The sequence below is a fragment of the Balaenoptera borealis genome (assembly GCF_965194805.1).
Source record: "Balaenoptera borealis genome assembly, chromosome: 12".
Lineage (NCBI taxonomy): Eukaryota > Metazoa > Chordata > Mammalia > Artiodactyla > Balaenopteridae > Balaenoptera > Balaenoptera borealis.
Window position 1 is genome coordinate 96,916,193 of NC_138869.1, and position 15,197 is coordinate 96,931,389.

General features: G+C 47.7%; 2 protein-coding genes across 2 annotated transcripts in view; one reads left to right on the forward strand and one right to left on the reverse strand.

Moving 5' to 3' along the window:
- Positions 1 to 5,602, forward strand: part of ATXN1 (ataxin 1) — a 432,099-nt gene extending 426,497 nt beyond the window's left edge. The window contains exon 12 of the mRNA XM_082345422.1: positions 4,999 to 5,602. Within this exon, the coding sequence (XP_082201548.1) occupies positions 4,999 to 5,063 (65 nt within the window). The 3' untranslated portion in view covers positions 5,064 to 5,602. The remainder of the gene's footprint in view (positions 1 to 4,998) is intronic.
- The window catches only part of GMPR (guanosine monophosphate reductase), a 42,428-nt gene extending 27,576 nt beyond the window's left edge, over positions 1 to 14,852 (reverse strand). Inside the window, exons 1-4 of the mRNA XM_082345436.1 lie at positions 14,607 to 14,852; positions 7,903 to 8,022; positions 5,611 to 5,694; positions 2,406 to 2,579 (exon numbers count right to left, since the gene is read on the reverse strand). Of these exons, the coding sequence (XP_082201562.1) occupies positions 2,406 to 2,579; positions 5,611 to 5,694; positions 7,903 to 8,022; positions 14,607 to 14,693 (465 nt within the window). The 5' untranslated portion in view covers positions 14,694 to 14,852. The remainder of the gene's footprint in view (positions 1 to 2,405; positions 2,580 to 5,610; positions 5,695 to 7,902; positions 8,023 to 14,606) is intronic.
- Between the last annotated feature and the right edge of the window lie 345 nt (positions 14,853 to 15,197).

A 15,197-nucleotide genomic window follows, 5' to 3' on the forward strand; every position in this document is an offset into this window, starting at 1 on the left:
TGTTTAGGAATGCATCAGTAGATGGCAAAACTGGGGACACAGAAGGAAGGAAAGGAGCACCAGGCAGGGGGTGGTGCTGAGGTGGGATTTCGTCTGAGGTGGGAGCAGGGGCTGCTGAGGACAGGTGTGCTGAAGGGCTGCTTCTTTTATGACTATTTATTAAACATCCATGTTTTAAGCACTTGTCTGTATGTATGTCATATTTCACAACTGAATATGTGAATTATCAAAGACAAAAAAGTGGAGCCACTAAGTTCCTTCATTAAATAAGTGTCATTTCTGATTCCTAACCCTTTCACTCACTCCTATACCCTCAAATGCCAACAGGTGTAAAGGGCAGCTTCCCCACTTTATTGCTCCCCTGTATCTCCAGAGCAATTAGAACACTGGAGGTGAACTGGAAAGATCTGGAAAGACCCAGATCCCACCACCTCAGATCAGAAGCAATGTCAACAGCAACCCCTGCTCACCAGAAGGAATCAAGAAAGGATGGCTCTCCTGCTCAAATATTTGTCCTGCTCTTTTTACCATCCCAGTCATCACTGCACAGTTTATGTTTAATACCAAATGCCTGTAGGGTTACCAGGTCCCATCTGAGGGCAGGGGGCTTCTGCCCTCCCAGGAGCCCAGCTTTCTCGTCTCTCAGTTTCCACAGATGATTAAGGGCAGCAGAGTCAGCTGGGGCCTCGTGACTAGATACATATGCATCATTGGAACGTGATAGAAGGTAACTTCATCACCCAACAGCACGAGCCCGAAGAAGATCAACCTCCCCACCCCAGAACTGGGAAGCAGGCCTAGTAGAAGGAGGGAGCTTCATCACTAAAGTTAACAAGGACAGAGCATGTTAACAGGTCTCCAGAGCCTCGACTTTGAATTCTGACCAACCTGACCTCAAATCCCAGCTCTGTCGCTCAACGTGGGTATGACCCTGTGAAAATCCCACAGTCAAAGAATCAGGAATTAGGATTTCTCCTCTGTGGTAAACTTGGGACAACAGTTTCTACTTTTTACAGAGATGTTGTAAAGAAGAGAAAGAACAAAGGTAAGCCTCCTGAATCACGGGTATTCAGCAAACAGTGTTCCTATTATCAAAAACACGACAACACTGGCAGCACTGTTATGGGGGGGGTGTGTGTGAAATGAATCTTGCTGTTTCCCACCCAACTCAGACACGGTACAGCTGGTTGACCTTGGGACAATTCTTGAAGCTTTCTTCTCACATGACTGGAAAGCATAAAAATACTTTAAAATTTTTGAAAATCCTTAACAGATGATTCAACTCCATCAGCAGAACTACTAATTCCTGTCTCCCAACTTCCTTAAAATGATGAAATGTGAGGAGAAATTAAATTAAAAATTTGTAAAAGGAAGACACGGAGAACAGACTTGTGATTGCCCAGGGGGAGGGGGAGGGGGAATTGGGGAGGGATGAATTGGGAGTTTGGGATTAGCAGATGCAAACTTTATATACAGAATGGATAAACAACAAGATCCTACTGTATAGCACAGGGAACTATACTCAATATCCTGTGGTAAACCATAATGGAAAATATGAAAAAGAATATCTGTATATATAACTGAATCACTTTGCTGTACAGCAGAAATTAATACATTGTAAATCAACTATACTTCAGTAAAACAAATTTTAAAAAAGAAGAGAAAACTGGGTTCAAAAAAATTTGTAGAAGGAGAGTTAGGTAAATTATCTAGGGGTCAATCAATAATTGCCATGTTAATTAAGACTAGTAAAGACACACAATTACAATATAGATTTTCCAAAAGCCCAAATTTAACCCTAAAGCTTCTAGTTCATTTTTCTGTAAATCTATGTTTCCCAGCAATGAGAGATACACATTCTAACTAGCGAAGGTGTTAAAAATTAGGAAAATGCCCCCCAAAAGGCAGGAAAAGTCAAAAATAAAGATGTTAGATAAAACAAGACACCAACTGATTTGCAAATAACTGTTGACTATTCTGAAGTGTTCACATTGTGGATTTCAACTCTTACAGCAGAGTTTTCTACTGGCAAGGAGACTGGGGCAGAGATGACATAAATACGTTAAACAGAAAGACAGTTATGTTTTCATTTTTAAAAATATACCCTTTGTTAAGCAATGACACAGACCTTGGTTTAACAGTCTCACATGGTAAGAAACACTTGATGATATTTAGCAGAGACAAAGAGCCAACACCCTATGGGATTGATCTGGATTTTATATATTTTTTTAGAGCAGAGCCAGTTTTCAGATCTTCATAGCTGCTGCCTCTCCTTTTCCTGCTGATTCTCAACTAGTCTGCTAAGAAGAAGCACCAAAAGCTCCGAAGAGAACACAGCTCCCCGGACACCTCACACACGTCTTCTCTGCTTCCCCATTCGGAGGAGGTCATCCCACCATACCTACCATGATGGTGTGTTCTGGAAATCTGGCCCGGACGAGCTTCACGAATTCCACAAAATGTTCCGAGTATCCATTGGCCACATCCAGGCAAATAAACTTAACCTGTGGCACAGCTTCCAGGATGCTGCTCATTTTTTCCAGATCATTCTTCCCACTGCCCGAACTCACGGCTATATGCTGTACCAAACAAACCAAGAGGCGTAAGACACGAACAGTAACCTGCCTCCATTCACGCGCCTGCTCTGGGCACAGTGCCCTGACCCTCTGAGGTTCACCCTGATCAAACAGACACACAGTGGACCGGCTCAAGAAACATGCGGCAGCAGAGGTAAAGGAGATTCACTTCTTCAGCTACCTAAACTGACTCTGCTGTCTTTCCCACCATTAAACTGCACATATCCTGAGCCCTGGACCTCAGCCACAGAATCTCGTGCCTGGCTCTTGTTTCATTTCTTCAAGCTCTCCACGTGGAACTCGGAACTGTGGAGTCACTGGTGCAAATTCTCCTCCAGGAGGAGAGGAGAGGTAAAGGGAGCAAGGGTGGCCGGTCTGCTCAGGTTCCTCATGCCAAAGCCGTGGCCATCACCCTGAGCATCTCGCTTAGGGGGCAGGAAGAAGGAGGGAAAGATGTCTAAAACCCCTCTGATAAAACTCCTTCCTGTTTTCCTTTTCACTCCCGAAGCAACATTATCACAACATGCAAATCGTAACCTGCACGGGTTCCTGCAAGTCTTAGCGTCTCCATTCTAGAGGCAAAATGTCCCAAAGTGTGAGAATGAACGAGCCCCGAAAGGATCCTTCCCATCTGCACTGGGACGTGTTTACATCTGAAGCCAGCACAGCCTCGTCCGTGACACCCTCTCCCCCAACCTGCTCAGCACTGGTGCTCTCCAACCCACCCCTCTGCTCCTCTCAAAATCTGCTCTTTGGATTTTAGTAATTTATGCCTCAACAAAACTAACCCATGGGATTGTGGCCAGAGTCGGCATCTCACCTTTTATGAGATATTTATATTTTATAAATTTATATAATGTTTATATTCTAACTCATATCTCTAAACTATAAGCCACAGACGAGGGACATATCTTAAAATCCTTTATTTCCCCCAAATCACAACAATGTAGCTACAACCGAGATACTGAATGTAAGCGGACTGGTAATGTGATACATATTCACCCCAATTTTCACTCCTCCTGTGCCCCAAATCCACACGTTCTTTCCCTCCCACGGAGTTCTGCTACCATTTTTATTTTCTCCTTCATTTCTGTTAAAGTTTAGCAGGTGAAACTCAAGATTGGTTAGTTTCTCTCAGTGCCACCGAGTTTGTACCATGTTCCCTTCTTAATGAGCTCTAATTTGGTGGGAGTGGGGCAGTAAGTGAAATGACCACACTTGGTAATGAAAAAGCCAAGGTTCTGATGAATAATGCACTGCTGCAAACTCATGCTCCCCAAACTTCATCCAGAGAAGAGGGGAACAAGGTGAAACAGAGATAATCCATTAGAATAAAATATGGCAAAAAGGAAGGACCCACTAGTGAGCCAGAACTATTTTATCTCTGAAACCACTTTCTCCCCAGTCAAAATCCACACATAGTCAAGGCACAGGAAAAAAAAAAAAAAGAAGCCAGTGTAACTTCAAAGCAGTACAATATGAAGTCATTTTCCAATCACAGATGATCTCACCATGTAGAAAAGCATCTAAATGCAGAGATTCCCCTATGGCATTGACGTAGAACCATTCAAGTGTGCCAGGATCAAAGTCTGGTGTGTTCTACTGGGGCTTTTGTTATTTTCAAACTGCTTTTTTTTTTCAGTGTTACTGAGATATAGTCAAAAACAATTCAACTTTGAAAGTGCACAATTCAATGGTTTTAGTATTTTCGGAGTTGTGCAACCGTCACCACAATCAATTTTAGAACATTCCATCACCCCAAAAAGAAATTCCCACACCCTTTAGCCCTCACCCTCAAACCTCTCATCCCACAGCCTTAGGCAAACACTAATCTACTTTCTGTCTCTGTCTCTACAGGTTTGCTTATTCTGGACATTTCATGTAAACATAATCATGTACACAGCCTTTTGTGTCTGGCTTTTTCACTTGGTAAAGTGTTTAAGATTCATCCATGTTGTAGCATGAATCAATATTTCATTCCCTTTCACTGCTGAATATGCTATTGTATGGATATACCAGATTTCGTTAATTCATTCATCAGTTGATGGACATTTGGGTTGTTTCCACCTTTTGGCCATCATGAATAATGCTACTGTGAACATTTGTGTACAAGGTTTTGTGTGAACATATAGTTCTATATCTGTTGGGTCTATACTAGGAACAGAATTGCTAAGTAATATGGGAACTCTTATGTTGAACCTTCTGAGGAACTGCCGAACTGTTTTCCAAAGCAGCTGCACCATTTTACATTCCCACCAGCAATGTAGGAGGATTTCAATTTCTCCACATCCACGCCAACACTTTTTATTATCTGTCTTTTTGATTAAAGCCATCCTGGAGGGCATACTGTTTATTCCGCTCCATTATATTCAGCTCCAATTATAACAACTTGCTATAATTAGGTGTCTTTTCTGGTCAAAAGGCACGTTTAGAATGGACCCCTTGCCCGGAAGGAAACACTGCCAGGTCCTCTGCAAGTTCTCATGATAGAACACTTCACTTCTCAAGGGAAAAAAGATATTCCTTGCAGGTAAATCCTAATGTTTTTTAAAAAGAATACAGTACAGGCTTCCTGGGCAAATTCCTGGCAATGATCAACAGCTGGGGGACCACTATTGCCTTCCCCCAGTTTCTCCTTGGGACTCTGTGTGTCTATCTGCTGCCAATTCAAATCCTTTTGACAACCCTAAAGATTTTCTTCCGAGTAGCATGGACATATACACACTACCAAATGTAAAATAGATAGCTAGTGGCCACATAGCACAGGGAGATCAGCTCGGCGCTTTGTGACCACCTAGAGGGGTGGAATAGGGAGGGTGGGAGGGAGATGAACGAGGGAGGAGATATGGGGATATATGTATATGTATAGCTGATTCACTTTGTTATAAAACAGAAACTAACACAGCACTGTAAAGCAATTATGCTCCAATAAAGATGTTAAAAAAAATAAAATAAATAAAACAAAAATGGAAAAAAAAAAAAGATTCTCTTCCCCCTGCAACAAATGTAATTTATAACCAGGGTGGAGCCATACCTGCAGGCATTCTGGGTGATTAGCGACAAAGAGCTTCCAGTCATCCAGGGTGTAATGCTTGTGAATTGCTGTAAGCATGGAGTGCTAGGAAATAAAACAGCACCATTAGGACGAGAAGTCAAGGGAGTTCCACGCCCCCTTCCTCCATATGGCGAGGGTGAACCACCAATACAAAAGCATCCGGTGTTCCAGCCCTTCATGCTTAATTTGCTTTGAATATGCTCCTAGGAGGCCCAAACAGATGAAAGTGTAACTAGGGAAATCACAAAACCGTGTTTTCCACTCTAATCTGATCAGACAACACAGCATTCAAGATTTAGGAGGCAACGCCAGGAGGCAGGCGGGTGGAATAAGGGAGAGTTCTCAGAGCCCTGGGAAGCCCACACTTGACTGAGGCCAAGAGCAGCGCAGAGGGCTGGTCCCCTGCTCATGAGCAGGGCAGCCTGAAGGCAAAGTTATGCTTAGTCAACCCAAAAGAACCTCAGCTTCTACCTGAAAGCTTTTCTTTGGGTTCACAATCTAAACATTTCCTGCTAAAAGCTAAACCCATCAGGCAGCTGGTATTCTTGAGGGAGGGAAGTACATAAATCATAATCCTAAATCTATGACTATCAACCCAGCAAGCGTTTACCGAATACCTACTTTGTGCAAGCGATTCGCATACATTATTTCATGTACTTCTCAGAACTTTGTATAGCAATAGTAGCTTCGTGGGCAGAGATGGGGCTTAAGAAACTTAAGTTTAAGAAATTTAACAATCCCTTGGCCATAAAGGGGGCAAAGGCCAGAATCAAACTCAAATCTGAAGGCAGAACCCAGGCTCCTCCTCCTGTATCAGGGCCTCGCTCCTAACTTCTCTCAGTCCCCTCTCCTAAAATTCTACGACTTTATTAATGCAAGACACTAACTCAGTGTATCTTAGAAATGGCAGATTCGTAGGACCCGCACATGATTAGCTATTTCAGTGCACACTGTCTCATTCATGGGGAGTCTTTCCTGTGCAAATGGGAAGAGCACAGCAACTTCTCCGTTCTTCATGGACTAAGTAATCTGATATGTGAATTCATCAGGGCTATTTATTGCTCCCTGATTCCATGCATTTTTACACAAACACATAATTCATTAGTAGCAACAGCTGATCACAGCAGAGGCAGGAAAAGATAGGGAGCAAAATATACAAATTCCTTTTGCAATTAATTTATTAGCCTCTGGCCCAAAGCTCGTTGGGGGCTAAGGGCGGACAGACGAGGCAACTGATCCTGGACTCAGACAGACCACCCCCCACTCCATTTTGTGACTTCATAATTTGTTAGAAAATCTTCCTTCTAATCAAGGGCTAATAATGAATCCCAGCACCTCCTGAGGTTAGACATGCTGTCCACAGCAAGAAGCTCTTTCAACTAATTGGATTTATCTTTTCACTTGGCAGGCATTAGCTACAGAAATAGATGCACATACTCTGTGCATCAGAAGCAGACATTTCACGTCTATGATGAATAAATGCACTGAACCTCGGACACAAATGCAGACACAGATGTGTGAGATGACGATTTTGCCCATAAATAACTTTGTTTTTATTTTTCTAAAGCCAGGGCACTAGCTACCCCCTTCACAGGAAATGAGACAGCAGCTGGCTCAAGGGACCCTGAGCTTGTACTAGTATCTGTCGGTGTAAGTTGGGAGACAAATCCCTTATTCTGGAGTCAGTCTGGGTTTGAAATCTTGGCTCAGTGACTACCTGCCTAAATGCCTTGAGCCAAGTGACCGCTCCTCTCCTTCTCTGCCTCGGTTTCCTCATCTGTATAAGGAACCCACCTGTGTGAGCTGTGACCACATCATACACATTACAATCAGTGCTTGGCACCTAAGTTTTCTCCATAATGATGTAATAAATGCTACAGAACAGACGAAGAGGTTCTGTCTTCATTTTAAAGGTGCTGTCACTCTTCTATTAATACAACGCTCATCTAACTGTATAATATGGCACAATGTCCAACTTCTTTTTGTGTCTCTAATTTCCAAAAGGATCACGAGCATTTTCAAGAGAGAAATGGATGCAGATCTAGACCATCTCCCTGAAGGCAAAGTCCAGACTCCATCCACCTTCTGATGGAAGAGAGAAAAAGAAGTGCCTGTAGCAACAATCAGACTCAGAACCAAATAGTTCGGCCACAGCAAATGACCTGAAGTGTCTCACTTTTCTCCTCTTCCCTGTGTCTTGAGCAAGTCGAGGGTGGGCTACTGACCACCTGTCCAGTGTGCTTCTCAGAGGGAAAAAGCCCACCGTCCTACCTGTGACATCACCACTGCCATCTCAAACGTCCCCACGGTGTCCATGTTGGCCACAATGATGGGAATCCCTGAGTAGGTCTGCTTCGAGTTCCGAAATGTGAAGGTTCGCTCAAGATCCACCTATTGCAAAAGGGAAAAGAAGTGCTTGGCTCTTTATGTGATTTGGGTAGAACTTCTAGAGTTTGGAGCAAGTGGAAAGGACACAAAGGAAGTGTATGTCCCTCGGTCCCTGGATTCTCTTAGGGGTTGGGCCAGGGGTTCCAAAGACAGGTGAGTCCCTGAGGAAATTGAGTCATGGGTTGTTATTCAGGTGCAAAAGCTGAACCGGGCTCCTTACAATCCTCAAGCACCAGTACAAGGCACTGCATGTTCTGCCATCAAGCCCAGCCTCCAAATCAAAAGCTCCCTGCTTCAACAGCCTCTCCCATCCCCCTGCCACCTTCTGTCCCCAGCCTGGTTCACCCTAGCCCGAAACACCCACATACAAGTCACCTTTCCCCACTTCCAAGCACTGGAGGGACAGTTCCCCTTCTGGGAAAATCCACTCCACTCTTCCCTGCCAACCGAGGCCCTCTCTTTAATTCTCACCTTCCGAGAGAACCAGGCAATCCAAATTCACCCTGCAGTCAGCTGCAACCCATAAATCCCTTAGCCCTTCAACCTTCTCAGCTATTTTGTGACTATCAGCATCTTTCAAAGAGCCAGGAGGAAGGACATTGCAGCCACGTCTGTGCACGTAACCACTTGTTCCTTTGACTTGCAAACAACTCCAATTCTACCATAACTCCAACCTCAGGGTATTTATGACTAACTCCAGCGACAGGAATCCAGAACGAGAGCTAGGCCAGGAAGGTGGGCTCAGCAAAAGCAGTGGGTAGGGCCAGGCGCTGGCCAAGAGCTAGCAGAATTGAAATCACTTCAACCCAGGGCAGATCCCAGGCTTGTATGTGCACAGATGCAATGCTCATCCTTCCCCTGCTCTGCTCTTATCCCAAGCCCCCCACCCCACCCCCCGGCAGGCTCCACTTCCCAGGCTGGTTTCTGGCTGGGTTTGGGCAATGGGGTCACTGGTGGGACACGGGAAGACAGTGGGGGAGATGGTCCTGGGTGAAGTCAGAGTAGTTCTCCCAGACCCCCCCCTCTGCCTTGGCCTGCACGGTCTTGGTTCCAGCTCACAGAGTGATCCCAGGCCTTGGGATCCTCCCCTTCGGGAGTGGGTTGTCTGCTGCCAATCTCTGGGGTCCCTCAGTGTTCCATCCGGCATCTCAGCTGTGTCACAATGCCTTATATTAAATTTCCTGTTTTAAATATGCAGCAATGTTCGTTTCCTCAGCGGGACCCTGAGGGATACAGCCCCTCCTGGAAAGGGGCACTTCCCCAAAGAGAACCGGCAGGACAAACACAGGTGTAAATCTTAAGCTTCTGCAAGAATTTGGACCTACATTAATCCTGGTTGACTGAGGACAGCGGCAGCAATCATTTCCTATCAGTATTTATCTAGAGGCTTCTCCTGTTTTTTCACTGGAGGTAACTTTCACCTTGCCATCAACATGTCAAAACGCCAGGGGACACCTCAGGTCCTTTTCACACCTCCTGCTCCTCCACACCCAGAAGGCTTCCTGGGCTAACGAGGTCATAAATATGGCGGCACCGGCCTTAAACAGCAATCGGTGAGGCGAAATGAGATGCTGTCACTGCGGGAGCACTTGTGGAAGGCAGCTCAACCCTTTCCCCACTTCCTTCACTACCATCCTTGGTTCTACTTCAGTGAAGCAAGTTCGATCTGCATCCTGAAAGATAACTGAAGGGATCTATTAATTGCACCCTTCTGGGCTGCTAATGGCGTGCTGACATTTTGGCTTTGCAGGCTTAAAACAATCGGAATTCCTTGGTCTCAAATTACTTATACTCCTTCCAAGAAGCCTGGGGAGGGCTGCTACACTCTGCACCCTGCTGAGCTCACAGTGGGTTTTTCTTGGCGCTCCAAAACAGTTCTCCATGGAAAAGGTCAGCCTTGGCAATGAACTCTTCCCCTCATTTCTACTCTCCTGCATACGGCGGAATCTATGCGATCCTTAATTCTAGGAACGAGAAATAAAATACCTTCCCCGACCTTATCCACACAGACAGAAGGACACAGACACACACACACCCGAGACGACCAGTTGTTCACGGAGAGAAATATTTTAAATATTCTAGCCACCAGAAACAAAACTTGGCACTTAATCTGCCACAGCTGGTCCATGCACCAAATATAGCACCTCCAAACTCTCTCTGCTAAGCCTGGTTTGAAAGGGCACATAAAGTAATAAGCCACCCCTCCCCCACCTCAATAATACATGTTTCTGCTGTTCTTTAAACATACCTTCATCATAGTCTTGCAGCCCAACATCTGGGGGCCCCAAAATACAAATAGAGGCCCACCTGCCACGTTTCTAAACATCTCAACGTTATGAGCAACATGTAAGAAGCTGCTACACAAAATTTGTTCTATCCTCGTACCTTTACAACACAATTTCATTAATGACCTGGAAAGCACCAGAACATGGTGCCATGGGAGCCAGCCCTGGCCCGTCTCTTCCCACGCACATCCTACTGGGCACACACGGACACCCCAATCTGCACACTAAGCTCCATGCACACACGTCCATCCCCACCAACAGCGGTCACCTGGCCACTCTCTGAGGTTAGAGGCGAGCATATCGGCAGCAAGGCTAGCCCTTGGGAAACACACCTGGGGAAGAGGCCCCCCGTGCAGGCCTTGGAATCAGCTCGAAATCATTTGGGCCGGAAATCCAGGATCCTGAGTATCTGGAGCATAGCCTAGAGGGAAAGGCCCAGCCCTTAGCTCTGTCCAGTGAGGAGGGGACAGGGGAGCAGAAGTGGAGCCCGGGGCAGGGGCCTCTTTTCCTTAAATCTATGGCTGGTGCTGTTAAAGCAATTCTCTTATTAGATTATTCATTGTCTGTCTCACCTGTAGACTGTAAGTCGAAGCGTAGGGGCAATGCCTTTCATCTCTGTGGTCCTAGTGGCTCAAAAAGGGTGGAATAAATTAACGTCTGGCTAAGGGGTAAGGACCCCAGCCTTTCAGGGCAATGCATGGTGGGCCCCAGCCCGGCCCTCTGAACATGCTCGGTCCCCTGGAAGTTTCACCATCAGGTGTCAGGATTCAGAGATGCGCAAGCAGCCACACACTACCAGAGAGCCACGGGGTTCCACAAATGCAAAGGCTCCGGTGGCCAGTCTGTGTGCACACCAGAATCACGGTGGGATGACTCCCAAGATACACATGCTCAGGCCACCCCAAACTTAATAAATCAGAACCTTTGTGTTGGAGACCATATGTGTATTTTGGAGTGTCTCCTTAGGTGATTCTGATGCATTAAGAGCAAGCCTCATCAAACCCTCCGATGTTACAGAGCAAAATTTACACAAGCTGTTATGGTTTGAACTGTCTCCCCAAAAAGGTATTGAAATACCAACCATCAGTACCTGTGCATGTGACCTTACTTGGAGATCGGGTCTTTGTGGATAATCAAGGTAAGATGAGGTCATTAGGGTGGGCCCCATTCCAGTATGACTGGTGTTCTTATAAAAAGGGGAAATTTGGACAGAGACACACAGAAAGGGAGAATGCTGACTGAACAGGAAGGCAGAGATCAGAATGACGCATCTACAAGCCAAGGAACACCAAGGTTATGTGTAAACAACCCGAAGGCAGGAGAGAGGCGTGGAAGATTCTTCTCCCTCACAGCCCTCAGAAGGAACTGCAAGACAATAAATTTCTGTTGTGTAAGTCACTCAGTCTGCAATACTTTGTTACGGCAGCCCCAGGAAAATAATACAGAGCCCAGGTAATAAAATAACTAGCTCAGAGCTTGGAAGAACCCAGGCCTCCTTTCTCCCAGCCGATATTCTCTCTACTCTGCCATGGTCTCATTCCCCTCGGGCCAGCCTGCCATCCACTGAAGCTGGACCAGAACTCCCCAGAACTGGTCCATTTCTCACTGGACTACTGGTGAAAAAACGACTATGGAGTCTTAAGGAGACTGATAGCTCGTCAGGTCATGTCTTCTCTGTCTCAGGACAAGTAAGTGGCCAATTTTCCTCCACTGTCTGACTTCCAAAGTTATGGTTGTGTTAAGTTTGTGGTTTTTAAAAAAATCTTCCTAGCTTAAGGGCTAGGGTGGGACACTGGAACAAGAAATGGGTCCCGAGGAAGAAAATGCTCAGGGAGTCAAGGGATGATGTCACCTCCCCAGTGTGTCAAAGAAAGACAAAGTTCTTGCCCAATCGACAAACATGTCACTTCCTCTGAAAAGATTACCCAAATGCTCCCACGCAGCCCTGTGGCCCTTTATTCTTGTGGCCCAAAGCCTTGTGAACACGTGAGCGTGGGCAATGGATGCACAGTGAGGAGACTGCCGATCTGTTACAACCACAGGAAGGCCACCTGGGCCACCTCCACCTGTAGCCTTCGCCTCTGGGAGCTGACCTCAAATTCATTTTATGTGACACTTGTGGAAATGCCCTTGCAGGAGCACTACACTTCTGAGTGGAAGGGCACTCTGCCTTTCTCTCCCTTTCCTGCTCACTGCCTGATGGTCCAGCAGCAGGCCCAGCTCTTAGCAAAACTGCTGCAGTGATAAATCTTGTCAGTTGTCATAACTCTCCCTTCCCAGCCAGACTCTGCTTTCACAGGGTATGCTTTCTCTCCCGGCTCCAGTGTTTTCTCTCCTGGCACCACTCAGATCTGCTCTCTGGTTAGGCTCAAAGTCCGGTCATTTACCATTTAGTTTCAAATTTACACCCAGGTATCCTCCTGCCTGGGGGCATACATTTAGGATTCTATCTGGTCGTACAACACAAAGTTTTCATCTGCTTACAAGAAATTTCAGGCATCCACAAGCAAACTGAGAAAACCCTGAGAGGGGATTAGAGGTCCACCTAGATCCCTCAACATCACTGAAGCAGGCAGCCAGGTGATAGGGGGTGGCCAGCAGGCAGCTAAACCGTGACGGGAACCAAATGGAAAGGCAACGCCAGTTAACTCAGGTTTCCAGGCAGGGAACTGGCAAACGGGGAAATACGAAAACACTTCTCAAGGACACAGAGATCTCACTGCTATGTGTACATGCAGACTGCAAGGTGTCATGGGAAGCCGGGACATTAACACTTTCAATCAGCCCAAATTACGAAACCAAATGATGCACGACAACGTCATACGATTCCCTGGGAAAGAGTAATTCATTGTATTACATAAATCCTGAGTTTTACCTTCACAAGAGGTTTCCTGCTTCAGAAAATACACATAATATATCCTTGTTTTAAACATATAACTTTTCTTAAAATAAGTTTCTCTCTACTAAGTGAATTGTGAATATTTAGACTATTGAGGCCAACAAATTACTAGTCTGCCCAGAATCCCCACATCTCATCTTGGCCTGGACTCAGGTACCAGCTACTGCTTAGACTTCAGGAGGAGACCAAGGCCTGCCATCCCAGCTGTTTATTGTTCTAAGCGGCTGCCTAGCTCTTTAGCACCCGAACAGACACAATAGAGGACAGGAACCGAGTTGAGCAATCCCCGGGGTTTAAGGGTTAATCATTCCTCGCCTCTTCCAGTCCTGGCTCCAGCTGCCAACCCTCCTGCTTGAGAAGGTGAGTTGGGAGGGCCTGGTCATTGGCTAAAGCAGCAGCAGGCTTCCTTAATTCAAACAAGCCCTCAGCTGGCAGCACCAGGCACTGCAGTTAGGAGTCAGGCGGGGGCACCGGCAGGCAGCCCAGGGCCTCGCAAGGAGATTTATTTATGGTCCTGGGAGCGGGGCGGATGAAGCAGTACGCTGGCTCAGCCTCCTGCTGTTTACTTCTGCAGCCCCCGCTTCCAGACCCAGCAGTTTCCTCACCTTAGGCTCCGGCTCTCAGCCCGCCACGCAAAGCCACGATCACCGGGATACACGACTCCGGGGGACTCTGTGTGCAACTAGTTTATCCTTCACGGCTTGACCTTCCTCCTGCCCCCCTCCCTAGCTAGCTATGTCCAGGCTGGTCTCCACCTGTTCCTCAGGCTTTGCTCTCATTAAGGCAGGACCAGCAAAAACGCCTCCACCCCTACTCCCGCACCCCAGTGCTCCCAGCTTCCCAAACGCTGGGCTGGACTGAAGCGGTCCAGTAAGTGGGTGCCATCAGGCACAGGTCCGCGGCCCCACTCCCAGAAATCCACTAAAACGCAGAAAGTAAACCCTGAACTTTTGCCCCGGCGTCTCCCTGTTTTGCAGACGTTTTTAAAAAATTCCATTGCTGGACCTGTTACTAAAGCAGCCAGAGTTCCCCGCACTGAGAGACACTGCCCCAAAATCTCCTCTCCCTTTATACTTCGTCTCTGCTCTGTGTACCACCCCCCCGCCATCCTCTCTAAGTCAGTTGGCCCCTTGGTCTTCGCTCCTCTGGGGTCTAGTTCTATAGTCTGCTTCCCCTCGCCCACCCGACCGGACGGATTTAGAATTTTAGGCCGGAGTCGGACCCCTTAAAGACACCTCCTGTCCTGGCAGGGAACCAGCTGCCTTTCCCCTTCTACAGTGGTGAGGAGGGCAAAGGGGGTCAGCGTCCCATCCATCTCCAGACACACAGAAAAGCTGGCAAGGCTGGCACATCCCAGCGCCTTGCACCCGCCTTCCCCGCGCCACCCGGGCAAAAGATCCCACCTCGGCTCGGCTCTTGAGGCTGCTTCGCTTGGGTCGGAGCAGGACATCCTTGAAGTCCAGCTTGAGGTCGGCATCTATGCGGGGCATGGCGCCGGCGGCGCGCTCGGACCGGCGCGCCGGGAGCCCGCAGCTCCTCCCTGCGGCACGGGCTGGGGGGCGGGAGCAGCCGGGACTTGCGGGGGCGTGGGGAAAGGGGGCGGGGAGGCGGGCACGCGGGGCTTGCTGTGCCGGGGCGGGTGCTCGGCCGGGCGTGCACGCCGCGCCCTTAAGGCCTGCGGACACCTGCAGCCGCACTCGGCCCGCCCCCGCGCCCTGGGGGCTCCGCCCCGGCCCCGCTCCCCCCGCCGCCGCCCGCTCCGCCCCCCGCCCCGGCCGGGGCCCCGGGGACGGGGGAGGGGGAGGACCGACGAGTTGGGGACAGACCAGACAGATGCTAAGAAGCCCGCTTGTGTGACATTTTTAACCACCGCTCGCCCGTGTTGACGGCCTTGTTCATCGCGATGACCGAAGTGGCGGGGATTGGGGAGGAGGGGGAATGCACACCGTCTTGTCTGTCACCGACGTCCTCTATAGGGAGACTGGGCATGTGAC